This window comes from Pseudochaenichthys georgianus, unplaced genomic scaffold, assembly GCF_902827115.2.
Source record: "Pseudochaenichthys georgianus unplaced genomic scaffold, fPseGeo1.2 scaffold_643_arrow_ctg1, whole genome shotgun sequence".
Lineage (NCBI taxonomy): Eukaryota > Metazoa > Chordata > Actinopteri > Perciformes > Channichthyidae > Pseudochaenichthys > Pseudochaenichthys georgianus.
Window position 1 is genome coordinate 65,001 of NW_027263199.1, and position 21,769 is coordinate 86,769.

At 41.8% G+C, this 21,769-nt stretch overlaps 2 protein-coding genes across 2 annotated transcripts in view; one reads left to right on the forward strand and one right to left on the reverse strand.

Annotated features, from left to right (window-relative positions):
• Positions 1 to 4,145, forward strand: part of cd109 (CD109 molecule) — a 51,651-nt gene extending 47,506 nt beyond the window's left edge. Inside the window, exons 31-35 of the mRNA XM_071202627.1 lie at positions 41 to 106; positions 1,386 to 1,531; positions 2,786 to 2,942; positions 3,101 to 3,203; positions 3,786 to 4,145. Of these exons, the coding sequence (XP_071058728.1) occupies positions 41 to 106; positions 1,386 to 1,531; positions 2,786 to 2,942; positions 3,101 to 3,203; positions 3,786 to 3,988 (675 nt within the window). The 3' untranslated portion in view covers positions 3,989 to 4,145. The remainder of the gene's footprint in view (positions 1 to 40; positions 107 to 1,385; positions 1,532 to 2,785; positions 2,943 to 3,100; positions 3,204 to 3,785) is intronic.
• An 11,422-nt stretch (positions 4,146 to 15,567) lies between these two features.
• Positions 15,568 to 21,447, reverse strand: LOC117443625 (CD109 antigen-like). The gene is made up of 3 exons (XM_034079532.1): positions 21,325 to 21,447; positions 21,088 to 21,190; positions 15,568 to 15,812 (listed from the first exon to the last, which is right to left on the reverse strand). Exons 1-3 carry the CDS (start codon positions 21,445 to 21,447, stop codon positions 15,607 to 15,609), a joined length of 432 nt encoding a protein of 143 aa, XP_033935423.1. The 3' UTR covers positions 15,568 to 15,606.
• Positions 21,448 to 21,769: the final 322 nt, after the last annotated feature.

Genomic DNA, 21,769 nt, shown 5'->3' on the forward strand with positions numbered 1-21,769 from the left:
TATTATATTACTCACACACTATAATTTTGTTTAATTTCAGATTGAAACCATGGAGATTCTGAGCCTGCAGGTGTCTGCTGAAGGTCGAGGACTCGCTCTGATTCAGGTACCAACAGATAGAGCAGTGTTTCTCAAACTTTTTCATACCAAGGACCATTTAACCAATAAAAAAAACACTCACGGACCACCTAACTCCACAAATATCCAAAAACACTTCTATAAGTCAAATGATGTGCAGATAACAAGGGTTTTGTCACTCATGCTTATCAGGAATCAACACACACATTCTTAGAAAAAAATCTAATTCTAAGAAGAAAAAAAAAAGTCTCAAAAAGTCAAATCCCGAAATGTGTTAAAATTCTTATAAAAAGTGAAATAAAATAAAAAAAAAGTCAAATCCTTGGAAAAAAAGTTAAATTCTTAGAAAAAAGTCAAATCCTTGGAAAAAAGTCAAATTCTTAGAAAAAAGTCAAATCCTTGGAAAAAAAGTTAAATCCTTGGAGCTGGGCGTGTCTGACAGCTTGGGGGATTTTTTGCGAGCAACGCGACCAACAACTAATCACATGAATCTCCCGCCCCCGACATACAAAGCAAAAAACCCCGGGGATTTTATGCGAGCAATATATATATATATAAACTCCCCAAACAGGCGAAACCCTACCAGTTTCCCCACCGTCTCTGCCACCTCCCTCCATGCTGGTTCCTCCGGTTTGTATCCCGGTAATAGTTCTGGTCGTAAAGAACCGGGTGATTTGCTACCGTAATTTCTCGTTTGGAATATGAGGAAAGGAACTGCGGTCTGGCTCTCCCAGCTTACACGCGGTTTGATTGGCTAGCGCTTCTACTGTCAGATTTGCATAAACTTGTTTGATTGGCCGGCGCTTCCAGCTGAGCTTCAAAAGTTGAACATTGCTCAACTTTGGAATCCTGGAAATCCTGGACATCCTGGAAATCTTCGCTTCGCTCCCCCACAATGCAGTTCGGCGAAAAGCGAGGCAAAGTGACGTCATCCCCATTCAAAGTCAACGGGCAGAGAAGCGTTGGAAGCGGTGGAAGATTCGTCTAAAGCTGCTGTGTGGACGTACCGTGAGAAAAAAATAAAATCCTTACAAAAAGTTCAGTTCTGAAAAAAGTTGACATTTTCAAAAAAAGTCACATCCTGACAGAAAAGTCAAAATCCCGAAAAAGGTTTTTAATGTTTTAATAATTTCTTCAGTACGTGTACCTGAACAAACTGCAGTCACATGACCTCCTCTCTCGATTGTCTTATAGTCAGTGATCTGTTTGTGCATCCTCAACTCATAGTGTATCCTCTTCTGCAGTGTGTACGTTTCTCGTTAAACATCATCACATTGTCCTCTGCTGTAATTGCACTTCTCCCTCAGCTGAACGTGTTCTACAACATCAGGAGTGAGGGGGCGGCGAGGAGGAGGAGGAGGAGGCGAAATGCCGAAGATCACGAGGCGTTTCATCTGAACGTGGAGCTGTTAGACCCCGAGATGAACTCTGCACAACTGTTGATCTGCAGCAGGTGAGACTTGTGGTGTCAAATGATCATAATCAATTCAAACATATAGTCTTATACTCTGTCTTTCACGCTGTTAAGTTGGATTTGTAGCCTTGTATGTGTTGAACAGAGACACATGTAAGGGTTTACATTTCAGGAGGCAAAGGAAGTGAAAGGTGGGGTTTTAATAAAGGGAGGTTTGATGGTGTGATGATGGGATGGAGGACCAGCTGTTTCCTCTCATGAATACACAGAGAGACCGTCAGCAGGACTTCTTTCTCCTCTGAGGGTGAAGCTGCTCTGTCCCTGCATTTCAGATCCACTTCACTTTGTATTGACTTTCTTTATTACTTTATTAAATATCACAAAAGACAAACGTTGTCCATAAATCATTGATCAGTTTCTCATGCTTGTCAGGAATCAACACACAAATTCTACGAAAAAAATCAATTCTCAAAAAGTCAAATTCTGACAGAAAAGTTAAAACCCCTACATGTTTTCAAATTCTTATAAAAATGTGAAATAAAAAATAAATAAAAATTCTTAGAAAAAAATTATAATTCTTAAAAAAAAGTCAAGTTCTGAAAAAAGTTGACTTTTTGAAACAAAAATCTAAATCCCGTTTTAATAATTTCCTCACTATGTGTACCTGAACACTGTACTACTGTCAAAAAGTCAAATCCTGAAATATTTTTCAAATCTTATGAAAAGTGAAATAAAAAATAAATAAAAATTCTTAGAAAAAAATTATAATTCTTAAAAAAAAGTCAAGTTCTGAAAAAAGTAGACTTTTTGAAACAAAAATCTAAATCTAAATCCCGTTTTAATAATTTCCTCACTATGTGTACCTGAACACTGTACTACTCTCAGAAAGTCAAATCGCGAAATATTTTTCAAATCTTATGAAAAGTGAAATAACATAAAAAGTAAAATCCTTGGAAAAAGAGTCAAATCCTTGATTGGTCATCTGCGTATTTAAGTTCTGGGTTTCTGGGTTCTCTTTGCGATTAGAGGTCCTGAGAGTACTGTTTTGCATTCATCCAGTTGCCTTGAATAAAGGTTATTTTCAGTTCAAACCTTCGTCGGTCTGCACTTGGGAGCTGCTCAACCCTGACACATTCAGAACGTGGGTTTTAAGGTGCACGATGGTGTCAGAGCTGATTCCTCACTAACCAGGGGTTTGATTGATTGATTGATTAATTGATTGATTGATTGATTGATTGATTGATTGATTGATTGATTAATTGATTGATTGATTGGTTGATTGGCTTTCTGCAGCCTGTCGGAGTCTCTGGGTGTTAACTCCACTGGGATGGTGCTCCTGGAGGTGGGCTTGCTGAGTGGCTTCGCCCTCAAGCAGAACGGCCTGCAGACCGATGACCTGATAAAGAACGTGGAGACGCAGCCGGGGAAAGTCATCCTGTACCTGGACTCTGTGAGTGTTTTCTGTGACACACACACACACACACACACACACACACACACACACACACACACACACACACACACACACACACACACACACACACACACACACACACACACACTGCACTCGTGATGGCTGAGAGATTCAATATGTAAATGTGTTTCCAGATGACGGCAGAAGAGAAGTGTTTCACCATCCCTCTGGTCCTGGAGTATAAAGTGGGAAAGGTCCAGGAAGCCAGCGTGGTCATCTACAGTTATTACGAACCAAGTAAGAGCATTCACTAAACTGACACGACATGCTGAGATACACCTGAACATCAGAGGAGAGGACTCTTTAAAGTAGAGACACTACATACTGATATACACCTGAACATCAGAGGAGAGGACTCTTTAAAGTAGAGACACTACATACTGATATACACCTGAACATCAGCAGGAGAGGACTCTTTAAAGTAGAGACACTACATACTGATATACACCTGAAGATCAGCAGGAGAGGACTCTTTAAAGTAGAGACACTACACACTGATATACACCTGAACATCAGCAGGAGAGGACTCTTTAAAGTAGAGACACTACATACTGATATACACCTGAACATCAGCAGGAGAGGACTCTTTAAAGTAGAGACACTACATACTGATATACACCTGAACATCAGCAGGAGAGGACTCTTTAAAGTAGAGACACTACATACTGATATACACCTGAACATCAGCAGGAGAGGACTCTTTAAAGTAGAGACACTACACACTGATATACACCTGAACATCAGCAGGAGAGGACTCTTTAACAACATAACATGACTCAGGCTCATATGTAACCTTTGACCCCTCCCCCTCTCTCTCAGGACAAAGAACGGTGAGGACGTATCGGTCCGAGTGGAGAGGAAACATGTCGACCTGCACTTTGTGTGGAGAGGACTGTGATCAGTGCAGACCTCAGGGAACTGATGACGGCAGCATTTTCTCCAGCGGCGGCCATATCCTCCTGATGAGCAGCTCACATCCTGCTCTGCTCCTCCTCCTCTTCATCACCGTCTTCATCGTCTAGAGAAAAGTCTAGTTTGTAGAGTTCAAAATGTAAAATGTGTAAACAACTTGTTTTTAAAGAAATGCCTTGGTTACAGTCGTCTGAAAACGTACATATTAACTTCTGTAAAATGACCTTAGTTTAAATCTGTAGAAACGTTGATGATGCGGTGAACTGATGAACCTTATAAACAGTCTCAAATGTCTTATGGTTATATTTGTTTTATGTTAAAATTATATTTAAATGAGTAGTGTAATGCCCAATGGCGTCGTATTGCTAACAACACTAAGCCTTTTAGATAGATAGATTCAACTTATTGTCGTTACGTAGTACAGGTACTACAGTATGTAACAAAACGGTTTCTCTGCATTTGACCCATAGATTGCTTTGGAGTCTTGTGGGGTATTGTTCTGGGTTGTGATGACATAAAGCATCATGTTTCTGATCAATATGTGTGTGGTGTCTTTGCTTATTTAGCACGCACATATGTTTAAGCCAACTACTCCAAAATGTTGTGGCAATTTAGCACTCGCAGCCTACCACACACATGTTCCCCATGCAGCCTACCACACACATGTTCCCCATGCAGCCTACCACACACATGTTCCCCATGCAGCCTACCACACACATGTTCCCCATGCAGCCTACCACACACATGTTCCCCACGCAGCCTACCACACACATGTTCCCCATGCAGCCTACCACACACATGTTCCCCATGCAGCCTACCACACACATGTTCCCCATGCAGCCTACCACACACATGTTCCCCATGCAGCCTACCACACACATGTTCCCCATGCAGCCTACCACACACATGTTCCCCATGCAGCCTACCACACACATGTTCCCCATGCAGCCTACCACACACATGTTCCCCATGCAGCCTACCACACACATGTTCCCCATGCAGCCTACCACACACATGTTCCCCATGCAGCCTACCACACACATGTTCCCCATGCAGCCTACCACACACATGTTCCCCATGCAGCCTACCACACACATGTTCCCTATGCAGCCTACCACACACATGTTCCCCATGCAGCCTACCACACACATGTTCCCCATGCAGCCTACCACACACATGTTCCCCATGCAGCCTACCACACACATGTTCCCCATGCAGCCTACCACACACATGTTCCCCATGCAGCCTACCACACACATGTTCCCCATGCAGCCTACCACACACATGTTCCCCATGCAGCCTACCCCACACATGTTCCCCATGCAGCCTACCACACACATGTTCCCCATGCAGCCTACCACACACATGTTCCCCATGCAGCCTACCACACACATGTTCCCCATGCAGCCTACCACACACATGTTCTCTATGCAGCCTACCACACACATGTTCCCCATGCAGCCTACCACACACATGTTCTCTATGCAGCCTACCACACACATGTTCTCTATGCAGCCTACCACACACATGTTCCCCGTGCAGCCTACCACACACATGTTCCCCATGCAGCCTACCACACACATGTTCCCCGTGCAGCCTACCACACACATGTTCTCTATGCAGCCTACCCAACCCAGTCTCACAGCATTTCGTGTTCACCAACACGATTTTTAATCTATTGATTCGTGTTCACCAACACGATTTTACCCTTTTTTTCGTGTTGCACAGCACGATTTTAAAAGCAATGTATTTCTACTGGTGAGTGTTTCGTGCCTGCAGGCTGCAGCACGTCTTTTTCTCCGGTCGGGTCGTGGAAGACCGGAAGCTGTGTGGTTCATAAAAACATGTTCTTACTCAATATCAAGCCACAGTTATTGCTTTTATTTTAAATCGTATAATTTCGGACTTTTGTTGCCGTCTGTGAGGAAAATAAATGGGGCTCAGAGCCTCAGGATACTGAAACCTGTATTTTTAAATCTTTTTTTCCTTCTAATTTGTTATTCTTTTCAAAATAACACACTGTTATTTACTCACCAATAACACACAATTATCCTTGCTTTTATTTATTGGTTTAATTCCATAATCTCGGGCTTTTTTGGCGTCCGTCAGGAACTGAATTTCAAAATAAATATAACCGGAAACAGACGTAGGCATTTCGAGCGATTACCCAAGATCCTCAGCTATGGTTTTAAGCTCGCTGATTGGATGTGTTAGCCGCAATGCATGCTGGGATTTGGTGTTTATATTATATGAAATCCGGAAAACATTTTAAAAGTATAAAATAATACTTAATTCCGAGTGCTCTTGCTTTTCTCTTTGAAAGTCATCACATAACGGCATTGTAATACACGGTTCGGCTGCATTACATATTACAGATCTGCCCTAGTTCTTTATTTAGAGAGCCCTGATGAGAAGACTGTGGTGTCTCGTCAATTGTGTTAGTCGTGTTTGTTTTATGTCTGTCACTTCATGTTTAGTCAGGTATGTAATTCCAAGTCTAGTAAGGTTTCTATGTAGAGTCACGTTTTCTTGTTACTTCATGTCTTGTCTGTCTGTTTCATGTCATGTCTCGTTTTCCCATTTCCTGTTTTATCTTGTACTGACCTCTTTCCTTTCAGGTCCTTTTAATTCCTCACTCTGGGTGATTTTCCGTCCTCGTCAGCGTCTGCCCCGCCCCTGATTGTTCCCACCTGGTCCCTATTCCCTCTTGTATAAATAGTCCTTGTCTCCCTTTGTCTTGTGCCAGTTCGTCTTGTTTCAGTGTGCTTCCATGTCCAGAGACCCAGCGTTAAAACCAGAGAGAAGAGTTTTGTTTAAAATCGAGAAGTTTTGTTTTGTCCTCGCTTGAGTGATTTTTCTGTTAAAACTTTGTTTTATTTTTTCATTAAAATCTGAGCCGTCGCATTTGAGTCCAGTATTTTTGTACCCCGTTTTAACAGAACGAACTGGCCAACATGGACTCAGCCGACTCAGAAAAGATTAAAGTGGATGTCGAAGAACAGAGAGCAGAGCTTGCTCACCATGCTGCACAGCTGGTCTCCATTAACAGAGGAGTTGGTAACCTCACTGATCGCCAAGCAGAATTCCAGGAGGCTGTAACGAATCAAGTTAATCACCTGGCGGTTCAAGTGCACAGAGCTCTTGCCCAGCTCGAGGCTGGATCATCTACACGGTCTCCTACTATGCCAAGCCCATCCGTTGCATCCGCTGGTGCTGCTGCAGACCACATTCCCTCTTCTGGAACGTCGCTTCGTCTTGCATCTCCAGAAAAGTTTTCCGGGGACTCTGGGGACTGTCGCCCCTTTCTGGTACAGTGTGAACTGCATTTCACCCATAACCCCTCAGCCTTTATCTCAGACCAAGCTAGAGTAGCCTTTATGCTGTCCCATTTAACCGGGCGAGCTGCTGCCTGGGCTACGGCCGAATGGTCCTCTAATTCTCCAGTGAGCCAGTCAGTGAACATGTTCTCAGAGACTCTAAGGCATGTTTTTGATCACTCTTCACAAGCCAGAGAGGCCAGCCGAGTGTTAATGCAGATTAAACAGGGACCCAGAAGAGTGGCAGATTATGCGATACAATTTCGCACTTTAGCAGCAGATAGCGGGTGGAACACCCCAGCCCTTATTGATGCCTTTATGAATGGATTAAAGGATTCTATTAAGGATCAATTAGCACCCTGGAGCTACCAACAGATCTTAACTCTATCATTGCAATGTCTACCCGCATTGATATTAGACTTAATGAAAGGAACAGTGAAAGGTTAAGGACCAGCGTGCGCCCATCTGCCCCACAACGCCCATGGATAAACAATACACCTCTGACAACATCATCCGAGGAACCAATGCAGCTGGGCGGAGCCAGGATCACGGCAGAGGAGCGACAGCGCCGTTTCCGTGAAGGATGCTGCTTCTACTGTGGACAACATGGCCATGCTGCATCTTCCTGCCCGTTAAAAGGACAGGCTCATCGGCGCGACGGAGGGCGCTGGTGAGCCGATTTTCTGCAGCTGACTTTCCTCCACGTTCATTGACCAAGGTAAAATTACAGTTACGTGACCACACCATGACTCAGGGGGTACTAGTGGATTCAGGGGCAGACGAAAGGCACACACACACACACACACACACACACACACACACACACACACACACACACACACACACACACACACACACACACACACACACACACACACACACACACACACACACACACACACTGCACTCGTGATGGCTGAGAGATTCAATATGTAAATGTGTTTCCAGATGACGGCAGAAGAGAAGTGTTTCACCATCCCTCTGGTCCTGGAGTATAAAGTGGGAAAGGTCCAGGAAGCCAGCGTGGTCATCTACAGTTATTACGAACCAAGTAAGAGCATTCACTAAACTGACACGACATGCTGAGATACACCTGAACATCAGAGGAGAGGACTCTTTAAAGTAGAGACACTACATACTGATATACACCTGAACATCAGAGGAGAGGACTCTTTAAAGTAGAGACACTGCATACTGATATACACCTGAACATCAGCAGGAGAGGACTCTTTAAAGTAGAGACACTATACACTGATATACACCTGAACATCAGCAGGAGAGGACTCTTTAAAGTAGAGACACTATACACTGATATACACCTGAAGATCAGCAGGAGAGGACTCTTTAAAGTAGAGACACTGCATACTGATATACACCTGAACATCAGCAGGAGAGGACTCTTTAAAGTAGAGACACTATACACTGATATACACCTGAAGATCAGCAGGAGAGGACTCTTTAAAGTAGAGACACTGCATACTGATATACACCTGAACATCAGCAGGAGAGGACTCTTTAAAGTAGAGACACTACATACTGATATACACCTGAACATCAGCAGGAGAGGACTCTTTAAAGTAGAGACACTACATACTGATATACACCTGAACATCAGCAGGAGAGGACTCTTTAAAGTAGAGACACTACATACTGATATACACCTGAACATCAGCAGGAGAGGACTCTTTAAAGTAGAGACACTACATACTGATATACACCTGAACATCAGCAGGAGAGGACTCTTTAAAGTAGAGACACTACATACTGATATACACCTGAAAATCAGAGGAGAGGACTCTTTAAAGTAGAGACACTGCATACTGATATACACCTGCACATCAGCAGGAGAGGACTCTTTAAAGTAGAGACACTACATACTGATATACACCTGAACATCAGCAGGAGAGGACTCTTTAAAGAAGAGACACTACATACTGATATACACCTGAACATCAGCAGGAGAGGACTCTTTAAAGTAGAGACACTATACACTGATATACACCTGAAGATCAGCAGGAGAGGACTCTTTAAAGTAGAGACACTGCATACTGATATACACCTGAACATCAGCAGGAGAGGACTCTTTAAAGTAGAGACACTACATACTGATATACACCTGAACATCAGCAGGAGAGGACTCTTTAAAGTAGAGGCACTACACATTGATATACACCTGAACATCAGCAGGAGAGGACTTTTTAAAGTAGAGACACTACACACTGATATACACCTGAACATCAGCAGGAGAGGACTCTTTAAAGTAGAGACACTACATACTGATATACACCTGAACATCAGCAGGAGAGGACTCTTTAAAGTAGAGACACTACAAACTGATATACACCTGAACATCAGCAGGAGAGGACTCTTTAAAGTAGAGACACTACATACTGATATACACCTGAACATCAGCAGGAGAGGACTCTTTAAAGTAGAGACACTACATACTGATATACACCTGAACATCAGCAGGAGAGGACTCTTTAAAGTAGAGACACTACATACTGATATACACCTGACATCAGCAGGAGAGGACTCTTTAAAGTAGAGACTACTACATGCTGATATACACCTGAACATCAGATGGAGAGGACTCTTTAAAGTAGAGACACTACATACTGATATACACCTGAACATCAGCAGGAGAGGACTCTTTAAAGTAGAGACACTGCATACTGATATACACCTGGACATCAGCAGGAGAGGACTCTTTAAAGTAGAGACACTACACACTGATATACACCTGAACATCAGCAGGAGAGGACTCTTTAAAGTAGAGACACTACATACTGATATACACCTGAATATCAGCAGGAGAGGACTCTTTAAAGTAGAGACACTACATACTGATATACACCTGAACATCAGCAGGAGAGGACTCTTTAAAGTAGAGACACTACATACTGATACACACCTGAACATCAGCAGGAGAGGACTCTTTAAAGTAGAGACACTACATACTGATGTACACCTGAACATCAGCAGGAGAGGACTCTTTAAAGTAGAGACACTACATACTGATATGCACCTGCACATCAGCAGGAGAGGACTCTTTAAAGTAGAGACACTACATACTGATATACACCTGAACATCAGCAGGAGAGGACTCTTTAAAGTAGAGACACTACATACTGATATACACCTGAACATCAGCAGGAGAGGACTCTTTAAAGTAGAGACACTACACACTGATATACACCTGAACATCAGCAGGAGAGGACTCTTTAAAGTAGAGACACTACAACTGATATACACCTGAACATCAGCAGGAGAGGACTCTTTAAAAGTAGAGACACTACACACTGATATACATCTGAACATCAGCAGGAGAGGACTCTTTAAAGTAGAGACACTACACACTGATATACATCTGAACATCAGCAGGAGAGGACTCTTTAAAGTAGAGACACTACACACTGATATACATCTGAACATCAGCAGGAGAGGACTCTTTAACAACATAACATGACTCAGGCTCATATGTAACCTTTGACCCCTCCCTCTCTCTCAGGACAAAGGACGGTGAGGACGTATCGGTCCGAGTGGAGAGGAAACATGTCGACCTGCACTTTGTGTGGAGAGGACTGTGATCAGTGCAGACCTCAGGGAACTGATGACGGCAGCATTTTCTCCAGCGGCGGCCATATCCTCCTGATGAGCAGCTCACATCCTGCTCTGCTCCTCCTCCTCTTCATCACCGTCTTCATCGTCTAGAGAAAAGTCTAGTTTGTAGAGTTCAAAATGTAAAATGTGTAAACAACTTGTTTTTAAAGAAATGCCTTGGTTACAGTCGTCTGAAAACGTACATATTAACTTCTGTAAAATGACCTTAGTTTAAATCTGTAGAAACGTTGATGATGCGGTGAACTGATGAACCTTATAAACAGTCTCAAATGTCTTATGGTTATATTTGTTTTATGTTAAAATTATATTTAAATGAGTAGTGTAATGCCCAATGGCGTCGTATTGCTAACAACACTAAGCCTTTTAGATAGATAGATTCAACTTATTGTCGTTACGTAGTACAGGTACTACAGTATGTAACAAAACGGTTTCTCTGCATTTGACCCATAGATTGCTTTGGAGTCTTGTGGGGTATTGTTCTGGGTTGTGATGACATAAAGCATCATGTTTCTGATCAATATGTGTGTGGTGTCTTTGTTTCTTTAGCACGCACATATGTTTAAGCCAACTACTCCAAAATGTTGTGGCAATTTAGCACTCGCAGCCTACCACACACATGTTCCCCATGCAGCCTACCACACACATGTTCCCCATGCAGCCTACCACACACATGTTCCCCATGCAGCCTACCACACACATGTTCCCCATGCAGCCTACCACACACATGTTCCCCATGCAGCCTACCACACACATGTTCCCCATGCAGCCTACCACACACATGTTCCCCATGCAGCCTACCACACACATGTTCCCCATGCAGCCTACCACACACATGTTCCCCATGCAGCCTACCACACACATGTTCCCCATGCAGCCTACCACACACATGTTCCCCATGCAGCCTACCACACACATGTTCCCCATGCAGCCTACCACACACATGTTCCCCATGCAGCCTACCACACACATGTTCCCCATGCAGCCTACCACACACATGTTCCCCATGCAGCCTACCACACACATGTTCCCCATGCAGCCTACCACACACATGTTCTCTATGCAGCCTACCACACACATGTTCCCCATGCAGCCTACCACACACATGTTCTCTATGCAGCCTACCACACACATGTTCCCCATGCAGCCTACCACACACATGTTCCCCATGCAGCCTACCACACACATGTTCCCCGTGCAGCCTACCACACACATGTTCCCCATGCAGCCTACCACACACATGTTCCCCATGCAGCCTACCACACACATGTTCTCTATGCAGCCTACCCAACCCAGTCTCACAGCATTTCGTGTTCACCAACACGATTTTTAATCTATTGATTCGTGTTCACCAACACGATTTTACCCTTTTTTTCGTGTTGCACAGCACGATTTTAAAAGCAATGTATTTCTACTGGTGAGTGTTTCGTGCCTGCAGGCTGCAGCACGTCTTTTTCTCCGGTCGGGTCGTGGAAGACCGGAAGCTGTGTGGTTCATAAAAAACATGTTCTTACTCAATATCAAGCCACAGTTATTGCTTTTATTTTAAATCGTATAATTTCGGACTTTTGTTGCCGTCTGTGAGGAAAATAAATGGGGCTCAGAGCCTCAGGATACTGAAACCTGTATTTTTAAATCTTTTTTTCCTTCTAATTTGTTATTCTTTTCAAAATAACACACTTTTATTTACTCACCAATAACACACAATTATCCTTGCTTTTATTTATTATTTAATTCCATAATCTCTGGCTTTTTTGGCGTCCGTCAGGAACTGAATTTCAAAATAAATATAACCGGAAACAGACGTAGGCATTTCGAGCGATTACCCAAGATCCTCAGCTATGGTTTTAAGCTCGCTGATTGGATGTGTTAGCCGCAATGCATGCTGGGATTTGGTGTTTATATTATATGAAACATTTTAAAAGTATAAAATAATACTTAATTCCGAGTGCTCTTGCTTTTCTCTTTGAAAGTCATCACATAACGGCATTGTAATACACGGTTCGGCTGCATTACATATTACAGATCTGCCCTAGTTCTTTATTTAGAGAGCCCTGATGAGAAGACTGTGGTGTCTCGTCAATTGTGTTAGTCGTGTTTGTTTTATGTCTGTCACTTCATGTTTAGTCAGGTATGTAATTCCAAGTCTAGTAAGGTTTCTATGTAGAGTCACGTTTTCTTGTTACTTCATGTCTTGTCTGTCTGTTTCATGTCATGTCTCGTTTTCCCATTTCCTGTTTTATCTTGTACTGACCTCTTTCCTTTCAGGTCCTTTTAATTCCTCACTCTGGGTGATTTTGTCCTCGTCAGCGTCTGCCCCGCCCCTGATTGTTCCCACCTGGTCCCTATTCCCTCATGTATAAATAGTCCTTGTCTCCCTTTGTCTTGTGCCAGTTCGTCTTGTTTCAGTGTGCTTCCATGTCCAGAGACCCAGCGTTAAAACCAGAGAGAAGAGTTTTGTTTTGTCCTCGCTTGAGTGATTTTTTTGTTAAAACTTTGTTTTATTTTTTCATTAAAATCTGAGCCGTCGCATTTGAGTCCAGTATTTTTGTACCCCGTTTTAACAAAGACCTTTGGAAAAACTGGAAGAAATGGCACCGAAACTGAATACTTGACGTGGATCATAAATATATCAACAATTAAACAACATCTTCAATTTCTCTTCACACAATACGTCTCCTTGCAGTATCAACACTAATTCGGCTGACTTTTACATTTGATCTAGTTCATAGATAGGTTCTATTTACACCATAACGGTGCACAGCTGATAGAAAAGGACTGTAGTTTCCAAAGATATTACTGATTTTCTTTGAATGTAAGAATGTAAATACTGAGTCTGAAATAGTATAGCAATATGCTGTAAAATGATGTGAAAGCATGCATAAAACTATACATCTTCAGATGTTGTACATACACACTAATAATACAAAGTTATTATGGCTGTGTGTACCTTGTGTGCACCTCCTAGTGGTTAAAGCACGTTATTGAATTATTGTTTTTATGTGTTATATTTGATTACAAAAATATTAAGAGTACATACTTTCATAGGGGGAAAGTATAAATATAGAAATATAGAATATAAAAAATCAAGAAGATACTATAAGTGATCTCTACAATAAAACAGTTTAGTGCAGGATGTACAAAGATATTAATAGGAGGAGGTGCAAAACAGAAACACGAATTAACCTTTATTTAAACATTAAATAACAGATTAAGGTCTTCTTTTAAATAAGAAAAAAGGAGGTACACACATATTGATAGATGTCTTGTAATGCACTGTTGAGGAACCTGTGACCCAAGTTTTTCATTCATTGCATAACTACACCGTAGTTGTGTATGATATGTCAATAAACCTTTGAAAATCTTGAAAGGGATGTGCAAAATAGCCATAATATACAGTCTTTAATGAACTATTAGTAGAGAATAACGAGTAATGAATGTACTTTATGACTTGTTTCCATTCATGTCAATTGCAGATACATGTTTAGTCTTCTCAAGCACCAACTATCAAATATCTCTCCTGATTGTTGCCACTTGACAATCACCTTACCTGAATTTTACTCAGGTGTAACTAAAGTCTGATTTAAGGGTTGTTTATATTTCACATAATTAATCAGAATCTGCAAAGTAACTCAAATAAATGCAGTGGAGTAAAAATACCAGGTTAACCTCTGAATTGTAGTGGAGTAGAATTACAAAGTAGCAATGAGCTGTCATGTGGGTATATATTAATGCTATATATTAATGCTGCGCATTATGGACACAAGCGATTTTCACCCATTTATTAATTATATGTTTTACATTTGATAACACCAATGTGTTTAATACTGGCAACTTCTAATTGTGGGAAAAACGAAAACGTTCAGTAGAGACGTCCCATAGAACATTTTGCGAAACACAAGAGCCAGCATGTGTAGTTCTGGAGGGGCGTTCGATTCCAGTTTTGGATAGTCTGGCGTGGTTTCGTTCCATTTCACACAGCTGTTTGACGCTCTGCGTAACCTTACGGGAACTGTAGTCCTAAACGATAGCTGGGGATTATGGGTAGTGTAGTGTCTTCGGCCATCCTAAACTCAGAAATGTTGACAATCGCAATGATGCTCGAAATGTCCCTTATAGGCCTACGTCTGTTTCCGGTTATATTTATTTTGAAATTCAGTTCCTGACGGACGCCAAAAAAGGCCGAGATTATGGAATTAAACAATAAATAAAAGCAAGGATAATTGTGTGTTATTGGTGAGTAAATAACTGTGTGTTATTTTGAAAAGAATAACAAATTAGAAGGAACAAAAGATTTAAAAAATACAGATTTCAGTATCCTGAGGCTCTGAGCCCCATTTATTTTCCTCACAGACGGCAACAAAAGTCCGAAATTATACGATTTAAAATAAAAGCAATAACTGTGGCTTGATATTGAGTAAGAACATGTTTTTATGAACCACACAGCTTCCGGTCTTCCACGACCCGACCGGAGAAAAAGACGTGCTGCAGCCTGCAGGCACGAAACACGTTACCAGTAGAAATACATTGCTTTTAAAATCGTGCTGTGCAACACGAAAAAAAGGGGCAAATCGTGTTGGTGAACACGAATCAATAGATTAAAAATCGTGTTGGTGAACACGAAATGCCGTGAGACTGGGTTGAAATACAACACTCATTTAAATGTTAACATACACAAATATATAACCATAGGATCATTTCATGTTCACTGCATTATCAAAGTTTTTAAAAAAAACAAGTTGTTTGTTTACACAGTTTACATTTCAAAACTAACATTTTCAGACTTTTCTCTACACGCCGAAGACGGTGATGAAGAGGAGGAGGAGGAGCAGAGCAGGATGTGAGCTGCTCATCAGGAGGATATGGCCGCAGCTGGAGAAAATGCTGCCGTCATCAGTTCCCTGAGGTCTGCACTGATCACAGTCCTCTCCACACAAAGTGCAGGTCGACATGTTTCCTCTCCACTCGGACCGATACGTCCTCACCGTCCTTTGTCCTGAGAGAGAGGGGGAGGGGTCAAAGGTTACATATGAGCCTGAGTCATGTTATCTTGTTAAAGAGTCCTCTCCTGCTGATGTTCAGGTGTATATCAGTGTGTAGTGTCTCTACTTTAAAGAGTCCTCTCCTGCTGATGTTCAGGTGTATATCAGTGTGTAGTGTCTCTACTTTAAAGAGTCCTCTCCTGCTGATGTTCAGGTGTATATCAGTATGTAGTGTCTCTACTTTAAAGAGTCCTCTCCTGCTGATGTTCAGGTGTATATCAGTATGTAGTGTCTCTACTTTAAAGAGTCCTCTCCTGCTGATGTTCAGGTGTATATCAGTATGTTGTGTCTCTACTTTAAAGAGTCCTCTGCTGCTGATGATCAGGTGTATATCAGTATGTAGTGTCTCTACTTAAAAGAGTCCTCTCCTGCTGATGTTCAGGTGGATATCAGTATGTAGTGTCTCTACTTTAAAGAGTCCTATCCTGCTGATGTTCAGGTGTATATCAGTATGTAGTGTCTCTACTTTAAAGAGTCCTCTCCTGCTGATGTTCAGGTGTATATCAGTATGTAGTGTCTCTACTTTAAAGAGTCCTCTGCTGCTGATGATCAGGTGTATATCAGTATGTAGTGTCTCTACTTTAAAGAGTCCTCTCCTGCTGATGTTCAGGTGTATATCAGTATGTTGTGTCTCTACTTTAAAGAGTCCTCTGCTGCTGATGATCAGGTGTATATCAGTATGTAGTGTCTCTACTTTAAAGAGTCCTCTCCTGCTGATGTTCAGGTGTATATCAGTATGTAGTGTCTCTACTTTAAAGAGTCCTCTCCTGCTGATGTTCAGGTGTATATCAGTATGGAGTGTCTCTACTTTAAAGAGTCCTCTCCTGCTGATGTTCAGGTGTATATCAGTATGTAGTGTCTCTACTTTAAAGAGTCCTCTCCTGCTGATGTTCAGGTGTATATCAGTATGTACTAGTGTCTCTACTTTAAAGAGTCCTCTCCTGCTGATGTTCAGGTGTATATCAGTATGTACTAGTGTCTCTACTTTAAAGAGTCCTGTCCTGCTGATGTTCAGGTGTATACCAGTATGTAGTGTCTCTACTTTAAAGAGTCCTCTCCTGCTTATGTTCAGGTGTGTATCAGTATGTAGTGTCTCTACTTTAAAGAGTCCTCTCCTGCTGATGTTCAGGTGTATATCAGTATGTAGTGTCTCTACTTTAAAGAGTCCTCTCCTGCTGATGTTCAGGTGTATATCAGTATGTAGTGTCTCTACTTTAAAGATTCCTCTCCTGCTGATGTTCAGGTGTATATCAGTATGTACTAGTGTCTCTACTTTAAAGAGTCCTCTCCTGCTGATGTTCAGGTGTATATCAGTATGTAGTGTCTCTACTTTAAAGAGTCCTGTCCTGCTGATGTTCAGGTGTATATCAGTGTGTAGTGTCTCTACTTTAAAGAGTCCTCTCCTGCTGATGTTCAGGTGTATATCAGTATGTACTAGTGTCTCTACTTTAAAGAGTCCTCTCCTGATGATGTTCAGGTGTATATCAGTATGTAGTGTCTCTACTTTAAAGAGTCCTGTCCTGCTGATGTGCAGGTGTATATCAGTATGTAGTGTCTCTACTTTAAAGAGTCCTCTCCTGCTTATGTTCAGGTGTGTATCAGTATGTTGTGTCTCTACTTTAAAGAGTCCTCTGCTGCTGATGATCAGGTGTATATCAGTATGTAGTGTCTCTACTTTAAAGAGTCCTCTGCTGCTGATGATCAGGTGTATATCAGTATGTAGTGTCTCTACTTTAAAGAGTCCTCTCCTGCTGATGTTCAGGTGTATATCAGTATGTTGTGTCTCTACTTTAAAGAGTCCTCTGCTGCTGATGATCAGGTGTATATCAGTATGTAGTGTCTCTACTTTAAAGAGTCCTCTCCTGCTGATGTTCAGGTGTATATCAGTATGTAGTGTTTCTACTTTAAAGAGTCCTCTCCTGCTGATGTTCAGGTGTATATCAGTATGTAGTGTCTCTACTTTAAAGAGTCCTCTCCTGCTGATGTTCAGGTGTATATCAGTATGGAGTGTCTCTACTTTAAAGAGTCCTCTCCTGCTGATGTTCAGGTGTATATCAGTATGTAGTGTCTCTACTTTAAAGAGTCCTGTCCTGCTGATGTTCAGGTGTATATCAGTGTGTAGTGTCTCTACTTTAAAGAGTCCTCTCCTGCTGATGTTCAGGTGTATATCAGTATGTACTAGTGTCTCTACTTTAAAGAGTCCTCTCCTGCTGATGTTCAGGTGTATATCAGTATGTAGTGTCTCTACTTTAAAGAGTCCTGTCCTGCTGATGTTCAGGTGTATACCAGTATGTAGTGTCTCTACTTTAAAGAGTCCTCTCCTGCTTATGTTCAGGTGTGTATCAGTATGTAGTGTCTCTACTTTAAAGAGTCCTCTCCTGCTGATGTTCAGGTGTATATCAGTATGTAGTGTCTTACTTTAAAGAGTCCTCTCCTGCTGATGTTCAGGTGTATATCAGTATGTAGTGTCTCTACTTTAAAGAGTCCTCTCCTGCTGATGTTCAGGTGTATATCAGTATGTTGTGTCTCTACTTTAAAGAGTCCTCTGCTGCTGATGATCAGGTGTATATCAGTATGTACTAGTGTCTCTACTTTAAAGAGTCCTCTCCTGCTGATGTTCAGGTGTATATCAGTATGGAGTGTCTTTACTTTAAAGAGTCCTCTCCTGCTGATGTTCAGGTGTATATCAGTATGTAGTGTCTCTACTTTAAAGAGTCCTGTCCTGCTGATGTTCAGGTGTATATCAGTGTGTAGTGTCTCTACTTTAAAGAGTCCTCTCCTGCTGATGTTCAGGTGTATATCAGTATGTACTAGTGTCTCTACTTTAAAGAGTCCTCTCCTGCTGATGTTCAGGTGTATATCAGTATGTAGTGTCTCTACTTTAAAGAGTCCTGTCCTGCTGATGTTCAGGTGTATACCAGTATGTAGTGTCTCTACTTTCAAGAGTCCTCTCCTGCTTATGTTCAGGTGTGTATCAGTATGTAGTGTCTCTACTTTAAAGAGTCCTCTCCTGCTGATGTTCAGGTGTATATCAGTATGTAGTGTCTCTACTTTAAAGAGTCCTCTCCTGCTGATGTTCAGGTGTATATCAGTATGTAGTGTCTCTACTTTAAAGAGTCCTCTCCTGCTGATGTTCAGGTGTATATCAGTATGTACTAGTGTCTCTACTTTAAAGAGTCCTCTCCTGCTGATGTTCAGGTGTATATCAGTATGTAGTGTCTCTACTTTAAAGAGTCCTGTCCTGCTGATGTTCAGGTGTATATCAGTGTGTAGTGTCTCTACTTTAAAGAGTCCTCTCCTGCTGATGTTCAGGTGTATATCAGTATGTACTAGTGTCTCTACTTTAAAGAGTCCTCTCCTGATGATGTTCAGGTGTATATCAGTATGTAGTGTCTCTACTTTAAAGAGTCCTGTCCTGCTGATGTGCAGGTGTATATCAGTATGTAGTGTCTCTACTTTAAAGAGTCCTCTCCTGCTTATGTTCAGGTGTGTATCAGTATGTTGTGTCTCTACTTTAAAGAGTCCTCTGCTGCTGATGATCAGGTGTATATCAGTATGTAGTGTCTCTACTTTAAAGAGTCCTCTCCTGCTGATGTTCAGGTGTATATCAGTATGTTGTGTCTCTACTTTAAAGAGTCCTCTGCTGCTGATGATCAGGTGTATATCAGTATGTAGTGTCTTTACTTTAAAGAGTCCTCTCCTGCTGATGTTCAGGTATATATCAGTATGTTGTGTCTCTACTTTAAAGAGTCCTCTGCTGCTGATGATCAGGTGTATATCAGTATGTAGTGTCTCTACTTTAAAGAGTCCTCTCCTGCTGATGTTCAGGTGTATATCAGCATGTAGTGTTTCTACTTTAAAGAGTCCTCTCCTGCTGATGTTCAGGTGTATATCAGTATGTAGTGTCTCTACTTTAAAGAGTCCTCTCCTGCTGATGTTCAGGTGTATATCAGTATGGAGTGTCTCTACTTTATATAGTCCTCTCCTGCTGATGTTCAGGTGTATATCAGTATGTAGTGTCTCTACTTTAAAGAGTCCTGTCCTGCTGATGTTCAGGTGTATATCAGTGTGTAGTGTCTCTACTTTAAAGAGTCCTCTCCTGCTGATGTTCAGGTGTATATCAGTATGTACTAGTGTCTCTACTTTAAAGAGTCCTCTCCTGCTGATGTTCAGGTGTATATCAGTATGTAGTGTCTCTACTTTAAAGAGTCCCATCCTGCTGATGTTCAGGTGTATATCAGTATGTAGTATCTCTACTTTAAAGAGTCCTCTCCTGCTGATGTTCAGGTGTATATCAGTATGTAGTGTCTCTACTTTAAAGAGTCCTCAGGTGTATATCAGTATGTACTAGTGTCTCTACTTTAAAGAGTCCTCTCCTGCTGATGTTCAGGTGTATATCAGTATGTAGTGTCTCTACTTTAAAGAGTCCTGTCCTGCTGATGTTCAGGTGTATATCAGTGTGTAGTGTCTCTACTTTAAAGAGTCCTCTCCTGCTGATGTTCAGGTGTATATCAGTATGTACTAGTGTCTCTACTTTAAAGAGTCCTCTCCTGCTGATGTTCAGGTGTATATCAGTATGTAGTGTCTCTACTTTAAAGAGTCCCATCCTGCTGATGTTCAGGTGTATATCAGTATGTAGTATCTCTACTTTAAAGAGTCCTCTCCTGCTGATGTTCAGGTGTATATCAGTATGTAGTGTCTCTACTTTAAAGAGTCCTCTCCTCTGATGTTCAGGTGTATATCAGTTTGTAGTGTCTCTACTTTAAAGAGTCCTCTCCTGCTGATGTTCAGGTGTATATCAGTATGTAGTGTCTCTACTTTAAAGAGTCCTCTCCTGCTGATGTTCAGGTGTATATCAGTATGTAGTGTCTCTACTTTAAAGAGTCCTCTCCTCTGATGTTCAGGTGTATATCAGTATGTCGTGTCTCTACTTTAAAGAGTCCTCTCCTGCTGATGTTCAGGTGTATATCAGTATGCAGTGTCTCTACTTTAAAGAGTCCTCTCCTGCTGATCTTCAGGTGTATATCAGTGTATAGTGTCTCTACTTTAAAGAGTCCTCTCCTGCTGATGTTCAGGTGTATATCAGTATGCAGTGTCTCTACTTTAAAGAGTCCTCTCCTCTGATGTTCAGGTGTATATCAGTATGTAGTGTCTCTACTTTAAAGAGTCCTCTCCTCTGATGTTCAGGTGTATCTCAGCATGTCGTGTCAGTTTAGTGAATGCTCTTACTTGGTTCGTAATAACTGTAGATGACCACGCTGGCTTCCTGGACCTTTCCCACTTTATACTCCAGGACCAGAGGGATGGTGAAACACTTCTCTTCTGCCGTCATCTGGAAACACATTTACATATTGAATCTCTCAGCCATCACGAGTGCAGTGTGTGTGTGTGTGTGTGTGTGTGTGTGTGTGTGTGTGTGTGTGTGTGTGTGTGTGTGTGTGTGTGTGTGTCACAGAAAACACTCACAGAGTCCAGGTACAGGATGACTTTCCCCGGCTGCGTCTCCACGTTCTTTATCAAGTCATCGGTCTGCAGGCCGTTCTGCTTGAGGGCGAAGCCACTCAGCAAGCCCACCTCCAGGAGCACCATCCCAGTGGAGTTAACACCCAGAGACTCCGACAGGCTGCAGAAAGCCAATCAATCAATCAATCAATCAATTAATCAATCAATCAATCAAACCCCTGGTTAGTGAGGAATCAGCTCTGACACCATCGTGCACCTTAAAACCCACGTTCTGAATGTGTCAGGGTTGAGCAGCTCCCAAGTGCAGACCGACGAAGGTTTGAACTGAAAATAACCTTTATTCAAGGCAACTGGATGAATGCAAAACAGTACTCTCAGGACCTCTAATCGCAAAGAGAACCCAGAAACCCAGAACTTAAATACGCAGATGACCAATCAAGGATTTGAC